This window comes from Puma concolor, chromosome D1 (assembly GCF_028749965.1).
Source record: "Puma concolor isolate L17-30 chromosome D1, mPumCon1.1.hap2, whole genome shotgun sequence".
NCBI classification, from domain to species: Eukaryota; Metazoa; Chordata; class Mammalia; order Carnivora; family Felidae; genus Puma; species Puma concolor.
Window position 1 is genome coordinate 59501169 of NC_141676.1, and position 15778 is coordinate 59516946.

General features: G+C 57.0%; 1 protein-coding gene across 9 annotated transcripts in view; it reads right to left on the minus strand.

Moving 5' to 3' along the window:
* GDPD5 (glycerophosphodiester phosphodiesterase domain containing 5) overlaps nucleotides 1-15778 on the minus strand; it is an 87921-nt gene that overhangs the window by 25546 nt on the left and 46597 nt on the right. For 7 of the 9 annotated variants that reach the window (XM_086678341.1, XM_086678335.1, XM_086678336.1 and 4 more), the window contains one exon: nucleotides 1632-1735. In XM_086678341.1, coding sequence (XP_086534467.1) covers nucleotides 1632-1735 — 104 coding nt within the window. Of the gene's footprint in view, nucleotides 1-390; nucleotides 477-1631; nucleotides 1736-4496; nucleotides 5511-15778 lie in introns of those variants that run through there. The other 2 variants (XM_086678343.1, XM_086678344.1) reach the window with 2 other exon arrangements.

Below are 15778 nucleotides of genomic sequence, written 5' to 3' on the forward strand. Positions count from 1 at the left end.
ACAGGCTGATGGAGCTACAGGCCTTCAGGCCATCCCTAAGTCGCAGGCAGGCCTTCCCCCTGCAGACTCCCCAGCAGGGTAGGCACCCATCCTCTGCGTGAGCTGCCCAGTGACAGGACGCTCACTCTTTGGGCAGACTGAGGTAGTTCTTGGACAGCGTGATACAGTCAGCCATGCTCAAGTCCCTGTCCTACATCTGTCTGCACCTCACTGTGTGACTGTGAAAAGTCTACTTAACCTCTCTGAACTCCAGTCTCCTCAAACTGTCCTCAATATATGTTTTGGCACTTAGTGGTTTTGTGGTTGTGGGTGAGTCCTGCCCTCTCTGGGCCTTAGTTTCCCCATCTGTACACGATGCGGGGGGACCTGAGGATCTCCCAGGCAGCAGACCTTCAGCAGAAGTGTCCAATGACTGCAGTGGAAGGCCAGCAGGGAATGTTCCCATTTACGCACAACAGTGCCGGCGCTTTGGATACCTGTGAGGATGAATAATTGATTTATGGCATTTAATAAAGGCCAGAGGGCACCTCTGGGACTCAAGCTCATCTTGCTGGGCTGTAGGGGGACAGCAGCACATCCTTTATTGTGCTCATTAATAACAGAGGCACAGCCTTGTGCCATGCAGAGGGGAGTGGATGCCCAGACTCCATTAACGGAGTCTTAGGATCATCCCAGAATCCTAGAACCACAGCCTGTCAGAAGCCCAGAGTCCTAGAAATCCCCAATTCTAACATCATGGCCACCTTCCAGCTGGAGATCCGGCCTCCTGGGAAGCAGCCCTGAGGGTGACATGGAGCTCTAAGCCCTCCCATGGCCATCATCTCGTTTCATCCTCAGAAAGACCTGATGAGATTGGAATTATCCCATTTTACGGGAGAGGAAACTGAGCCTGAGAGGCTCACCTTAGTGTGCTCATGGTCACACTGAACTGAGCTGAACTTCTAACCAGAAGGAAAAGACAGCACTGGATAGGGAGTGAGGAGGCCTGGCTTCCAAGCCCCAACTCTGCTCCTAAGCGGCTATGTGATCTTGGGCCTCAGTTTCCACACTTGTCAGTGGAGGAGTCTCCATTAGAACCCAGGGAACTTACCCCGATCCCATGCCTTTCACTGTCTGGCAAAGGCAGGCAACGGAGGCGGGTGAAGAAGAAACAGGTACCCTTGCATACCCAGGTCCCAGCCTCAGACAGCCCTGCCCTTGGACCCGAGGCTGGTGCCCATAAAGGACCCTGAACTGTCCCAGAACCATAGCATCTGCCAGCGCTGCCCAAAGTCCTGCTCAGGGACTGAGGAGGCCTGCGGTCTGGGGTCACCTCCTCTGCTGAGGCCCTGGTCTTTCTGGGCCTTGGGGTTCTTGCCTACAAAGAGGTTCAGGGGCCCCGGACCCTGGCTGAGCCCTGCCCATCTTATGTTCCTGTTTTCCATGAGAGCAGCACCAGGAAGGAGTTCCCTGTTCCTCCCAGCTGGTCTCAGCTCCTGCCCAGCCTTTGTTCTTTCCAGAGGACCCTGCTCCCCAAAAGCCACACGGAGAGCCCTGAGGGCCAGCCTGGGAGAGAGGCTCCAACCCAAGCCCCGCAGTTCCAGCCCGGGGCCCAGGCCCCCATGTCCCCTGCTTACCCCACACCCACTCACCAGTTGAATTCATCGTAGTCATTGTGGACTTCCCACCAGAAGTAGAGCCAGGTGAGTGTGAGGCCAAAGGTGAAGGTGAGGAGCAGGAACCAGAGGCGTTCCCACTGGAAGAACAGAGCGGGGAAAGGGGTCAGGTGAGGTCAGGGGCTGGATCCTGGGGCCACCTCCCATCTAGAATGTTCTTCCTGCTCTCACTTTATAGCCAAACCTGCCAGGCAGGGATTACTGGCCTCTTCATACTGGTGGGGACCCTGAGGCTCAGAGGGGGAAGCGACCTGCCCAACACCACAGAGCTCAAAGTCACAAAATGGTAGGGAGCTAGGAGCGGGGTCAGGGATCCACCCCCTTGGGCTGAGGCCTTTCCAGTGTGCACCGTTCTCCCCATATTGGCGATGGCTCCCAGGAGCAAAGGCCGTGTCTGCCCTAAGCCTTTTTACCGGCATGGTCATCTGCAGTCTGTGAGGCCACATCGCTTACCTCCTTCCCTTCTCGCACACACCTACAGTGTAGGTATTCTTTCCCATACCTGCCCCATGCTACTGATAAATACACTGAGGCCCGGAGAGGTGAAGCGACTTGTCCTAGTCACACAGCAAGTGAGTAGAGCATTAAAGACCAGTGTCCCAGTCTCTGGCCTCGAAGTGTAGCCTTCTGCCACCCGTACCAGGCACCGGCCCCTCGGGGCTGGGCCACGCAGCCCCTCTGTCTCCTGCAGGGAGGGGGGTGGGGGCCCCCGACACTGCTGCTTCCAGAGAGGTCCGCAGGCACTTCCGGCTGGGCCCTCAGGTTTATCCCTGCTTTCGTCTGTCGCCTTATCTCAGAAGCACAGCAAGCTGGGAACATCCTGCTCTCTGGGAAACCGCTGAGATCATCAGAACGAACAAACGGCGTTTGAGGGGAAGTCAGCATAGAAGAGAACAAAGACCACCCCCACCTTGAGGGGTTGCAGGGCTTGGGCAGCCTGGGTATCTCTTGCCTGACTGTTGCCCAGAAGGCTTGCGGGCTCCCTGCAGCTCCCTTAGGCTTCTTTGATCCTTCCAGCCCAGAGCCATGGCTCAAACCTCAGCGTAGCCTCTTGATGGCTCCTCACTGCGTAGCCAAGCAGGGGAGCCCCTCTGGGGGTGTTCTGTCCACCTCTCTGCCTTCATCCCCTTCCCCAACCAATTCCCTCACCCCGGAAGAGCCATCCCTCCTGGTTTATTTGTCTCACATTCCCATTCACCTTTCAAGTCAGCTCAAATGTCACCTCCTCTGTGAAGTCTTCCTGGACTTCACCTCTGCCGCCCAGCCCACGGTGCTGCCACAGCCTCAGTGCCCCCGACTTTAAACTCACGCCCTGTGCACCGTGATCGGCTCACGTGACTGTGTCTCGCAAGCGACTGCAGGTTCTGCAAGGACACTCCCTTAGCATTTATGACTGCAGGCAGGGACGCAAGTACAAGAGGAGAGAAAGTTCACTCACTGCCCGGGACACCTCCATCCTGTGCCATCAAGAAGACACCACAGTGGAGCGGCTATGCACACAGTGTCTGGAGCTTACAAGCCATTTAGCCTCAGGCATCACAAGCTGACATAACCCTTCTGTGCCTCAGTGTATTCCCGTGTGACGTGAGGACAATACTAGTACTTCCACCACGGGGTTGACGTGAGCATTAAATGAGATAATACAAGCCAAGTGCTCGGAGCCAGGACTGGCAAGCAGTCCGTGCTCTGGTAGCACGGCTTCAGGCATGCTCTGCCACGCCCAGCACGCAGGACAGGCCCTCAAACCCCGACGAAGGTCCACACTGAGCACCCACTCCGTGCCTAGCCCTGGGCAGGAGGGTCTGAGCTTGGGTGACAGTGAAAGCAGCCTCCTCCGCTCGCTGTCATGTACAGAGCCAGGCAGCCTTGCTTAGCCCCGCTTTGTACATAAGCAGAGAGGCGGAGGTGAAACCATCTTTCCAGCAGCTGGCGGTGGGTGGTTTCTTAGAGACCGGACCACCCGTGTCTGTCCCACCTGGACAGAGAATGGCACGAGCCCCAGCCCTGGGCCCGTGAGGTGCAGCCTTGCTCAGGAATGGAGAAACCCCAGATAGGAGCAGGGTGAGCCATGTGCCTTTCTGGAGCACTGGAACCCAAGAATGGCTGGGACTGTCTGGGGGAGCAGAGAAGGGCTGTAGCTCAGCCTCGGGGCTGAGGGCTGGGGGGTGCCCCGTCTGAGCCAGCAACCCCAGCCCGGCTGGCCTAGCATCGCCCGGGTCTCGGCTTTCTCCGAGTCCCTCTTGCTGCCTCCAATTCTCATTTGGTCACAAGTAAGAATTCATTCGCCCCTACTTCCTGTAGAGCATAGCTGGCTGCTTCCAGACCAGCTTAAACATAGGTCCTCGAAGCCTGATCCTTCTCTGGTCATGTCATGCCCCAGCCTGAGAATATCACTGGCTTCAGCCCTCACCTCTGCCCTCACACAGGCACTTTACAGGCCACGCTCTGAACTGCCCACAGACCCTCAACAGGCTTCTTCAAGCCCCGTACCTCTGCACAAGCCATACCCTCCATTTAGAAGGCAACCCCTCTCTGGTTCACGGGGCGGCGCTCCTCCTCCCTGAGGCCTTCCCTCTCCCATCAGGTCAATCTCCCGTCCACAGAGCTTCCATAGCCCTGACCCCATGTCTGTTCCAGCATAGACCCTGTAGTTCTAGAATTGTCTTTATATGTCAGTTACCTCTGTTATACTGTAAGCACCTTCGAGATCTAGGTGATCTTCCTATTCCCGGGGTGGGGTGGGAACTTAAGAAGAATTTGATAATGATAGGTGAGAAAAGACCCTTTCTCTTACTCTGCCACGAAGATGCCCACCCAGGAGACATTTCACCGGGGGCTTACCATCCCGCCCCCGCAGAGGGGCCCACGGTCTTCTGCGGACCCCCGGCTGGCAGCAGTGAATGGCCATCCGTCCACAGAGATCCCTCCACTTCGGCAGGGGCAAGCTGCTGCACCTCTGGCCACTAGACAGGGTTCTGAGAGGGGCCTGGGTGAGGGGTAGGCCTCAGCCTATGATGGGTCCTGTCCCAGGCAAGCAGCCTGGAATTCAATAGCTGGTGGGACCAGGGGGCTAGCTGTAGGGACAGTGGCAGGTTAGAAAAGCTGCTACACGTGCTGGGGGATGTCCTACGGTGAGTTATGATGCATAACCGAGGGGCAATTCTGACAGGTTTGCTGGGAATACCACAGGCGTTGGGGGACCCACAGCAGACGGGCCCTGTGCACTAAGGGCCACTGTCCCCACTTGACCAGATCCTGAGGGTGGGGCAGGAAAGACTGGGTAAGAATGAGGGGCTCCCCTGCCCCAGCCCTGGACACCAGATAAGATTAGAGCCGGCAGGTGGATGAGACACTGAGGGCACAGCAGATACGGGGGCAAGGCCGTGGCATTAAGGAATGAGGAACCCCACTATCAGAACTGGCACGAGCTGGGGTCGGGGGCCACCTGGAGATGAAAATCCTGGGAGCTAGAAGCTGGTGGCCCCATGGCCACAGGGAGCCTGTAGACGGGGATGAAGAGACTCGACCCCAGCAGGGAAGCGACAGGTCACTGTAAGAACAATCAGAGGAAAAACCTGGATGGCGGGGGCTGGAAGAAAGGGGAGGGACAGGCCAGGAACTGGCAGAGGAAGTGGCTCCATCAACAAAGAGGCTGCAAATGGCATTAAGGGTCCTTGTCAGGGCCACTACAGGAGAAAGGCCTGGGCCTGCTCCCAGGCAGTACGGGCGCTGAGGTCACTGCCAGCTGGGAGGTACGGTGGACCCACCGGCCCTCCATCACCTCTCAGTCCGCCCAGGGCCTGGGACTCTCTCTTTGTGGGGTTTTATCTCCATCCGAGAGCAAATGAGGAAAACCCCCAAGCCTCAGAGAAGGGCCAGCACACTCAGCTGAGCGAGCTGTGGACCTCATCACTAAGAAGTGGCACTCACGTCATGGTTACCATCAGTACACATATTTGCCATGATTGTTTTCCAGTACATGCTGGGCATGAGTCCTGGAGAAGGGGAGACTTTTGCTCATTTGCACAAAGGCTCAGTATGGATGCGTAGGGGGGAGTCAGAGGTTGAGGGACATACCCGAGGTCACCAAGTGGGGGAGGATAGATGTGGGATTGAACTTGGTATCCTGACAGACGCCCCCATGAGAGCCAGCCCTGCGCAGTTCTCCCCAAAACCCGCCCTTGCCGTCTGGGACCCAGGATGGTAGTCCCAGGCCCAGCCTGGCCCCCTGCGATTCTCGCTCCTCTCTCTCGGGGCTCTACCCCAGGCCAAACCTCCTTCTCCTTCAGGAAACACCCGCATCCCTCCAGGCCTTGAAGACCTCCTTTCCCTGAGTACTTCTGCACAGAGTCGTGGTGCCCGCCAATTTGACCCTCAATCACATTCTGAAATGTGGAGATGAAAATAACCTGGGCTCAGGAGGCAGATGGACCGGCCTCTGCCTCTTGGGCAAGTTAACTCCTCTGAGCCTCAGTTTCCTTGCCTGTAAAACAGGGAGAATAACCCCCTACCTTGGAGGATTGCTATTAAATGAGGTGATATATATCAAGTGGCATACAGTAGGCACATAATAAGGGACAGTTCCCTGGGCTGTGGACTCCTTCAGGGCAGGGATGGCTGAGATACGTCCGCATACCCTGGGCTCACATCCTGCAGAGCGCAAGATGATGCTCAGACATGGTGTGAAGGCGTGAACCTGACTGTGACGCGGGGAGGCTTCAGGTCCCCAGTGGACGGGGCCATCATCCAACCCAGACATATCCTCTGGCTGAGGGACCAGGAGAAGGAGCTCCTGTGATACCCAGCCTCCTTCCGTTCAGAGCCTTGTAGCCACCTGAGCGGGACAAGGGTCAGGGAGCTCCTGAGCTGGCTGGGCAGCAGCAGGCACAGGGAGAGGCTGAGAGCAGCTGGGGAGGGGCACAGGCCCGGCCGCGAGCTGCGGGGGCCGCTCCATCCCTCTGCCGGGAGCTGGGGGTGATGGAGAGGCGGGGAGACCCAGCCCCAGAGGCCAGGGCATTCAGCCCCGCGCCCCCTGCCTCATCTCCTCCTGTTCTTGTCCCCACCCTCCAGAAGACGGGTCCCTCCATCCCGCGCCAGGCGACACTGTGCCAATTTCCCAGACGCCACCGCTCCTCCTCACCGCCTCCTGATGATCGTGGAGTCGTCTCCGGTCCCTCTTCGTCTCCGTCCCGCCCACCCCAGAGCCTTCTGCATTCAGAGAAAAACGTGCTGAAAGAGCTTATGAGCAGCGGGGGCTCGCACAGTCGCCAAGCCTGGCTGCCGCACAAAGCCAGCCCTCCACAGGAAACGCCCGCACAGGCCCGCCTGTGACAGCGTGTTGTACCACTCGCCCGGGGGCCCGGCCCACCCCACACCTCCACCCCAGGCCAGGATGCACGCAGACACCGCTTCCCCTCCTGGGTACCCTGCCCTGGACCCCCAAACAGACCCCGGAGCCTGAATTCCGCATAGGCAGCAGGAGCCATCCGTCCTTGACACGGCCACAGACTTCAGATTCACAGGATGGCGGGGACAGCGCTGTTTCGCTAGACTCCTGTTCCCTGCCAGTCCCTGCCTCTGCAGCCCCCAGGGGAGGAGCCCACCCTGCTTCGGCTCCTTAGCTGCAGAGACGGGTGCTCTCCCTCTGGTGCTGCCTGCCTCTTCCTTCTAAGACAGCAGCCGGATAGAGGCAGGCTGCCTTTGGGAGCCCAGCAACACTGGCTTTGAACCCAAGACTGGCTGCCTCCTACTAAATGGGTGACCTTGGGGGAGACATCTATTTATCCTCTCGGGCACCAGCTTCCTGCTCTGTAAAATGGGGCCAGCAGGTCGGCATGCTGCAGAGACCAGCAGGACCTATAGTGAGTCCCTCCGTCCCTCCCTCAGGTGCCACTGACATCCTCGGCCGCCACCCTGAAGCTGGTTCTCGGATTCTACACACAACAAGTCCAGTAAAAGGGCAAGAAATTCTGGGGGTCACAGGACCAGGGCACTGCGGGGGGTGTAAACAAGAGTTGGATCTTAATTCTCAGCCCTCCTCCCCAGTAGCCGCATGCCATGGGCCGCTCAGGACCAAGCCTCAGCTTCCTCCTCCATTCACGGGGGTGACATCACCTCTACCTCACGGGAGGGCTGCCAGATATAGATGTAAGCTGTAAGTCGCCAAATCCACGATGGTTCCTATAATTATCGTTTCGCATCTGACAGCCCTTTAATTATGCGAAGACAGTGATCAAGACGTTCCCCCCGCCCCCTGCCCTACACCCAATTTCTTCCGGCTGCTGAGGACAGCCAGCAGCTCACCTGCTCCCAGCCCAGGGTGGGTGTCACCGTTGGTGGGACGCAGAGGGCAGGCCAGCTCTGGAGGCTGCTGTCCTAGGAGCTGGCACAGATGAAGGAAGGAGACCCTGGCATAGCACCTGTCCCGTGCCCCCTCCCAGCCCCGCATCGCTGGCTGTGGAGGACACAGCCCTGCGTGGGCTCTTCACAGAGTTGGGGCGAGGTGCCCCTAGGAGTCCTCCACATGCCCCAACTCCTCTCGTCCTCCCCGCAGCTCTGCAAAGCAGGTGGTATAGTTGGAGGAAAGCAGAGGTCAGCCAGGGGAAGTGGCTTGCCCAAGGCCACAAAGGGCAAATGTAATAGTGGAGCCAGAATTCACACCCAGGTCTGGGTGCCCTCAGCATCTCCAACTGTCCCAGAGCAACAATGAGCAAGACATGTAATTGTCCTTGTCTGACCAAGGAGGAAATTGGCTCAGAGGGGCCAGGCCTGGCCCAAGGTCACACAGTGAGTCATAGGCAGTGCCAGGCCAGGAACCCTGGAATTTCAGACTTAGACAAGAGTTCAGAGATCATCTTGCCTCATCCTCTACAGATCCAATTCAGAGATGGAGAAACAGACCGAAAGAAGGGGAAGAGCCTGGAAGCAAGGACACAAGATTAATAGATAGTAAATTAGTACAGAAAGGATACAGAATTCGACAGATGGAGTGGGGACATCTATTGGTAAAAAATTATACCCCTACCTCACACCCCATACCAAAGCAAATCCCAGCACCTCCCCTCCACACCCTTGCCACCTCTCTCTTCCAGTCATCCTAGATATATGTGCTGTGCCCTGCACAGGGAGATGAATGAGGCCTGGATTCCCCTCTGAGCAACCCCCACAGGTGACTGAGAAGCCAGCAGGCAATTCCCATCCTACGGCCAGTTACGGGAGGAGAGATGGTCTGGAGGGCTTCCCGGAGGAGGGGGTGCATGCAGCAAAGCTGGAAGGAATGGGCCTGCTGGGATGACAGGTTAGGGAGCCCGGACTGGGGCAGAGGGAGAGAGCAGAAGGTATAAAGGCACAGAGCTCAGCAGCTTTTGTTTGGGAGAACTGGCTTCCTTTGCTATGGGGATATAAAAGCTCTATGTAGGAGTATTAACCTTCATATGTGCTGTATATTTTTTCTTTTTTAAATTTTTTAATATTTACTTATTTTTGAGAGAGCGAAGGAGACAGACAGAGCATGAGCTGGGGAGGGGCAGAGAGACACAGAATCTGAAGCAGGCTCCAGGCTCTGAGCTGTCAGCACAGAGCCTGACACAAGGCTCGAACTAATGAACTGTGAGATCATGACCTGAACTGAAGCTGGATGTTTAACCAGCTGAGCCACCCAGGCGCCCCTTTTTCTTTTTTTCAATGTCTTTTTTTTTTTTTTTTTCAGGCGGCAGTGGGTGGGGTGGCGGGAGGCGTGGGCAGAGAAACAGGGAGACAGAGGATCCAAAGCAGGGTCCACACTGTCAGCACAGAGCCTGATGTGGGGCTCGAACTCATGAGCCGTGAGATCATGAGCTGAGCCGAAGTCAGATGCTTAACCAACTGAGCCACCCAGGCGCTCCTATTGTGTATTTTTTCTTATTTCATCGTTTTAATTTAATTTGGTTTATTATGCTTTCTGCATAAAAATTTAAATTTTCATGTAGTCTAATCTACCCTTCTTTTCCTTTATAGGTTTTTGCCTTTGGAACCATGTTTAAGACAGGTAGCCCAAGAGTATATATTTGATTCACATTTTATAGTGGTAATTTCTTGGCTTTGCGGTTTCCATTCAAACCTGTAATCCACCCAGCTCTCTATATTCATCTGTCTACCGCTCCACACGGATGTATATATACGTGCACGGATAGAGGTTGGAAAGCCATTTCTCTCAAGCGTTAAGATTAGAATTCCGTCTACTTTACATCTTTCCAAGTTGTTTGAATTTTCTCAACAAATATGCACTTCCTCAATAGAGAAAAGGAATTTAAAGATAGAAAAAAAATACATTTTAATCCATCTGGAATTTATTTTGGTTTGAGGTAAGAGGCAGAGATCTAATTTTATTTCCACCAAATGGATACTTCAGCTGTCTCTACACGGTTTGTGAAATCTGCCGTCATTTCCACGTTCGTTCACCACACAGAATATCCTCACATGCGTGTGCACTGCTTCTAGGCTTTCTAGTCTGCTCCACGGCAGCCCTTTCCCCGTGTGTGGGTGCTGCTGGGCACGGCTCCTTCCACAGGGCTGAGCCCTGCTCCCTGTGCCACCCCTGGGGTCCCCACTCTGCTTTAAGGTCCTAGAGTCCAGTGGGGCACCTGGGTGGCTGAGTCGGTTGAGCGTCTGTCTGACTTGGGCTCAGGTCATGATTTCACAGTTTGTGGGTCTGAGTCCCGCGCTGGGCTCTGTGCTGACAGCTCAGAGCCTGGAGCCTGCTTTGGATTCTGTGTCTCCCTCTCTCTCTGCCCCTCCCCTGCTCACACTCTTGCTCTTTCTTTCTCAAAAATAAATAAACATTTAAAAAAAAAAAAGTTTGCAGAGTTCAGCTGTGCCCTCGGCACCACACAGCCCTGCAAAGACTGGAGAGCTTGAGGGGTGCCTACCCACAGAGGGCCAGTCTGCCCTCCTGCAGGCTGGATCTCGGGCATGCCAGCTCCTCCTCCACTCATCAGCCTGTTTTCACCCTTGCCACATGCCAAATGGGGGGACTGATGCACCGGAAAAAGTCTGGGAAATGTCAGCTGGGAAGGGTGTGGGGAGCTCTGGGAGGGGAGAGGCAGGCAGGCCCTGGCAGGATTACTTTGGCCCTGACCCAGGAGATTTGGGGGAGGGGGTGGCCCGGGGAGGTTTGAGATGTATTACAGCATTAGGGCCAAGCAGGGAAAGGGATTAGAGTCCCCACCCCCAGCCAGCTCCTGACAGCCTAAGAGGCCGGATTTATTTTTCTGGGCTACAGAGAGCTGGGCAATTAGGCCTCTGTCTGCCCTTGCTTCTGCTGGGGTGCACTCAGAGCGGCTCATCAGGCAGTAGAATTAAACCAAGCCCAGCCTGGAACACCCCGCCTCTCCCCACCCACCCTAGGGGTTGCATCAGCCCATGGGGAGACAGGAGCAGAGGAGCTGGTGGGGGGGGGGGGGGACGGGGGGCTCAGGAGGGATCATCCCAGGCCCTCAGAGGGCCCTGCCAAGGCCACAGGGTGGTGGGTGGCTGCACTGCTGATGCTCCATCTCCTGTCCCACCCAGGCTCCCTAAGCAGACACTCAAGGCAGTCACGGAGCGTTAGCCGCTTCCCAGGGAGGGCCAGGCACCCTCGGCACCATTCAAGGAGGAGCTAGGTGGAGTACAGGGGTTCCTGAAGGCCAGAGATGGCCTGGCTTTATTGCAGCGATAAATCCTCAGCTGTTTGTACCGCAAGAAACCAGCGCTCTGCCAGACTCTCCTCTGTCTCTCATGGATGCAATAACATCATCTCCCGTTTTCTTATCGTCCTGTCAGCCCTGCAAGGCTTAAAGGATAACATGGGGTCTTATCCCCATTTTAGGAGTGGGAAAACTGGGGATCAGAGGGCGCCCCTCTGACCTGCTGGGCCCCTTTCAGCCAAAGTGCTGGAGAAGGGAACAGCCACCCCTTTGAAAGTTTATAGGGAGAACACACTTTCCCCAGGGTTGGGACGGCAGTCTCTCTTGCACCACACGCGATGTGCATTGGTACCCGTTGTCTAACTGGCCCTTGCGGCGTGAATCTGAACCTCCATCTAACCCGTAAGCAAGCTGAGGCCCAGAGAAGGTCTGGCCTTGCCTGAGGGTCGCACACTAAGTCACGATGTAGACAGGGCAGAGTTCAGGCCACAGCTCCCTGGCAGGGAATACCCAAGCACTTCTGGCTGACTCCAATCACACCCTGAAGCCCAGGGCAAAGGCTGCTTCATCCAGGGAGCCCAGCTTGACTCCCAGGTGGGATCCACTCCCCTGTCAAGGCCCACTTGGTGGCGACAGGACAGGGATGTGGGGAACCAGCTGGGACACTCTCCACCCCTGGGCTCCTGCCCACCGGCAGAGCCCAATCTGGCTCCGAGCGTGGCCTGGGAGGTCCTGCGAAGTCAGCGCCCTCATCTGCCAACCACAGCTGGGGGCACCGGAAGACAGCATGCACCTGTCCATACGTGTATGCTGGCCCTCTCCAGACACCCAATATCTGAGAACTCGTCAGCGGTCCTGCCTCTCCAGGCCCAGTCAGCAGGGTGGCAGGCACGGCCCCTAACTGGCTTGCTCACCATTCTTCAGGGCCCTGCCTCAACCATCCTCCCAGCCTGGCCCAGGCCCCTCCTCCGAGGCCCAGGCTCCACTCTCACAACACTGAGTCCCTTGGGAAACACAGAAAGTCACAGTCCGAAGGGGCAGCCCAGGCCTGAGGTGTTGTGGGAGCCCGAGGGAGGGAGGGAGGCCTGATTCTCTTTTTGTTCGAGGGGGGTAATTCTTAGAAGGGTAGGCGTTCGTGACGAGCCTTGAGATGTAAAAGAGAGAAGGGACATTCCAAGTGAGGGGACAGCCTGAGCAAAAGCAGGATGCTATGAAGGGGTGAGGTTCTCCTGGGAGGGGTAAGGGGTGGGGGGTGGAGGTCTGATGAACATCCCCCAGTGGGGGTCTTCTTGTATGGCTGCAGGGGCTCCTGTCGTAGGAAGTAGGTCTTGGGGGAAGAGAGACTTAGCTGTCTGTGTCCCACCTGCACTGTGCTCTTCCTGGACTCTACAGAGACCACTCTCCCCTCCCACTTGCCCCTGGACACAGCACCATTTCCATCCCTGGAATGGCCTCATCCGGCTAGGCTAGAAATCAGGGGATGGTGGGAGGCATCATAAAGGACTCCCTCAATCTCTTCCACAGCCAGTCTGTTGATTATACCTTCCAAGTGTCTCTAGAATCCCTCCCTTTGCACGGAACCGGCATACCCCTCCCTGGGGTATGCAAAGCAGCCTCCACCTCTCTCTCTCTCTAGTTCCCTGCTCTCCCCACCTCCACCCCAGGCCCCTCGGCGCATCCTCCACAATTTAACCAGACTGGTCCTCACACGGCCTGAGTCTGACTGGGCTGCCTCCACCCAGGAGGGGGAACAGGCTCCCTGGCACAGCCTCAGGCCCAGGCCATGTAGCCACCACCTTCCCTCCTCACGCGGAGCCACACTGAGGCCAGATTGCTTTCGGTTCCCAAACACAAGAAACTCCAGTACACAAGGAAGCTCTGGTCCGCATGGCTCCCCGTGCCTTGAACACTTCCCCAGCCGGCGAGACAGGACTAACTCCCAGACATCAGGTCAGGCCAGCTCTCCTGCCTGGGGTTTTCCTGGGCCTCAGCAGGGATCATCCTGGGTGGCCTGGGTATGTTGGATCTTGTATGCTCCCCCACCAGCCTGGGAGCCCTTCAAGGGAGGGGGGGAGCCGGGTCAGATACCCCTCCCTGACCCCAGGGCCCAGAGCAAGTATCGGGACGGACGGGTGTGTTGATTAAATAAGTAATTAGTGCATCCCAGACAAGACTGTGGGTGTGGAACAGTCTGGACTGGGGATGCAAGCAGGGGGCAATGCAGGCTGTGCCTTCAACCCCCGTGGCTTGAATAAACCACTCATTCTTCCTGGAGCCTCCTCTGTGAGACAGAGGGGCCAAACGAGCTTTTTAAAAAACAGCCCTCAAAAGGCAAATGTGCTATAGAAACACGAGAGAGGTGACAGTCGCTGCCTGTCTTGGGCTGGGAAGTTCCTTCAGGTGTCTGACCTATATGCCTCTTGCTACAGAGAAGCTGGTTTTGACACTATGCTGCCTCCCACAGACACACAGTCTTCAGGGGGCCCTGGGGGACAGCCTGAGAACTGTCTTCTGTCCTAGCAAGTCCTTAATTGGCGGCATTAGAGTAATGAGTCACAGACAACAACCAATTAATTATCCCCAGTTATAAAAAGCTTCACTTCCCCTTCCTAGCTGTCGAGTGAGCCGGCCTCCTGCTGCCAGGCTCCTCCACTCCCTAGGGGCTGGGGGCAGAATAGGTCATTTCACCTCTCCGGTCCTCAGTTTCCTGCTTCCTTATTTGTCCAGTGTGTGTCCTGGGGGTGGGGGACAGTACGAGCAAAGGATCGGAGGAGGTGGGAATGCGTCAGGCTGGGGGGACAGGAAGGATAGGCTGGTGGGGCAGGAAGGAGGCTGCCAGCTGGGACCCAGAGGAGGGGGCTCCTCCCGGCTCCCCAGGATCCACTCCTGTACTGCAGGGCCAGCTCTTGATCCCAGAGCCACGGAAGGCTCCAGGTCTGGCATTCAAGCCACTCCCATTCTTGCCCCGCACACTCCTGGTCTCACGATCTTCTTCCTCCTCCCCAGGCAACTTCCCAAGTGATCCTCCAGGCCCTGCTTTCTTCCCCTTCTTGCAAGTTTTCATTTAATCTCCTACTCCAACCATGCGTGCCCCCCCGCCCCCAACCCCCTTCATCTTCCTGAGGCTCCTGTTGCAAATCTATCGTGGACTCTCTCCAGTGTGATGTGTGATGTGGCTTTAAGCCTTGAGTTCTCCATCGGCATGACAGTTAACTGCCCCACAGGGGCGACCTAACAAATCAACAGGGCAATGCAGGTAAGCTCTGGGATCCCAGCATACAATAGGTATCCAATAAATGTTAACTGTTACTCTCATGCTTTATTTCCCAGGCTGAGCAAGATCATGAGTGAAATGCTTCTGCGACTCACCCCCAGTCTGTCACCCCATTTCACAGATGAGGACCAGAGAGGTCTGGCTTCACAGAAGAACTTGAGCCAGGGCTTGCCTGAGTTGGGAAAGGCCGGGGGAGGCTCCCCCAAGGGGACTTGAGGGGCGGCAGTACCTGGGCAGAGGGAGGGGCCCCCAAAGTCTGAGGGGAAGTTGGGGATGAGAAGAGGCACAGGCCCAAAGTTGGAGCCCCCACGCCTTTTGGAGGCCCTGACAGTGCTCTTTCCCCCCAACCTGTGCTTCCAGAGCTCACCCCAGGGCCTGTTCATTCAGCAAAACTTAGGGAGTTTGCTCCACCAGCTCTGACGCCATCACCACTCCCCTCACTGTGTCAGGCTAGAGGGCCCAGCCCCCCCGGGGACATCACAGGCCTCGCCCTCGGTCCTCACCCAGCCATCTAAGGAGGGACTGGGGAGAAAGAACAAGGGGGAAAGAGAGAAAAAGGGTGAGCAGGCTGAGGCTGGAACCCGGGGAAGTGGGCGGGAAAGTGGAATGAGGTGAGTGACAGGGAAGGGGGAGTCTCCGTGGTTCGTGGGTCGCCTGAGGTGAGCTCAGCCCTTCCTGTGGAGGCCCGGAGGCTCTGACACCCAGAGCTGTGGCAAAACCCTCTCCAGGCCAAGCTGGCCTGTGGCCCCTGCAGCCCCTACTGCCTTTGTGCCATACCTGGCACCCCAGATCTTGGCATCTGTGGAGCCGGCACCACTTGGGCTCTGAGTCAGTCCAGAACTGGCCTCAGCTCACCACTTCCTCCACCCCGGGGCCCCGTGCTGGTCACAGCCAAGCCCGGTCACTTCCTGACTCTGAAGCCTGGGATGGGCCTGCCCTGGGCGCACTGAGGGGTGTGGGATGTCCTGGGAGCCACGCCTTCCTCCAGCGGCTACTCTGACAGCCAAGGGGCTTGCCGCTGGGGAGCCCAGCCATCCTCCTCCCTCAGCTTCCGCTGTCTTCCCACCCGGAGCTGTTGGACCTACGCTGCCCGGGGTCAGCTCCCAACTCTGCCCCTCACTGGCATCCCTGGCTTCTGCTTCCCCATGTGAAATGGTGGCCGCGACGTCTGGCTCGAGGGCTCGTTG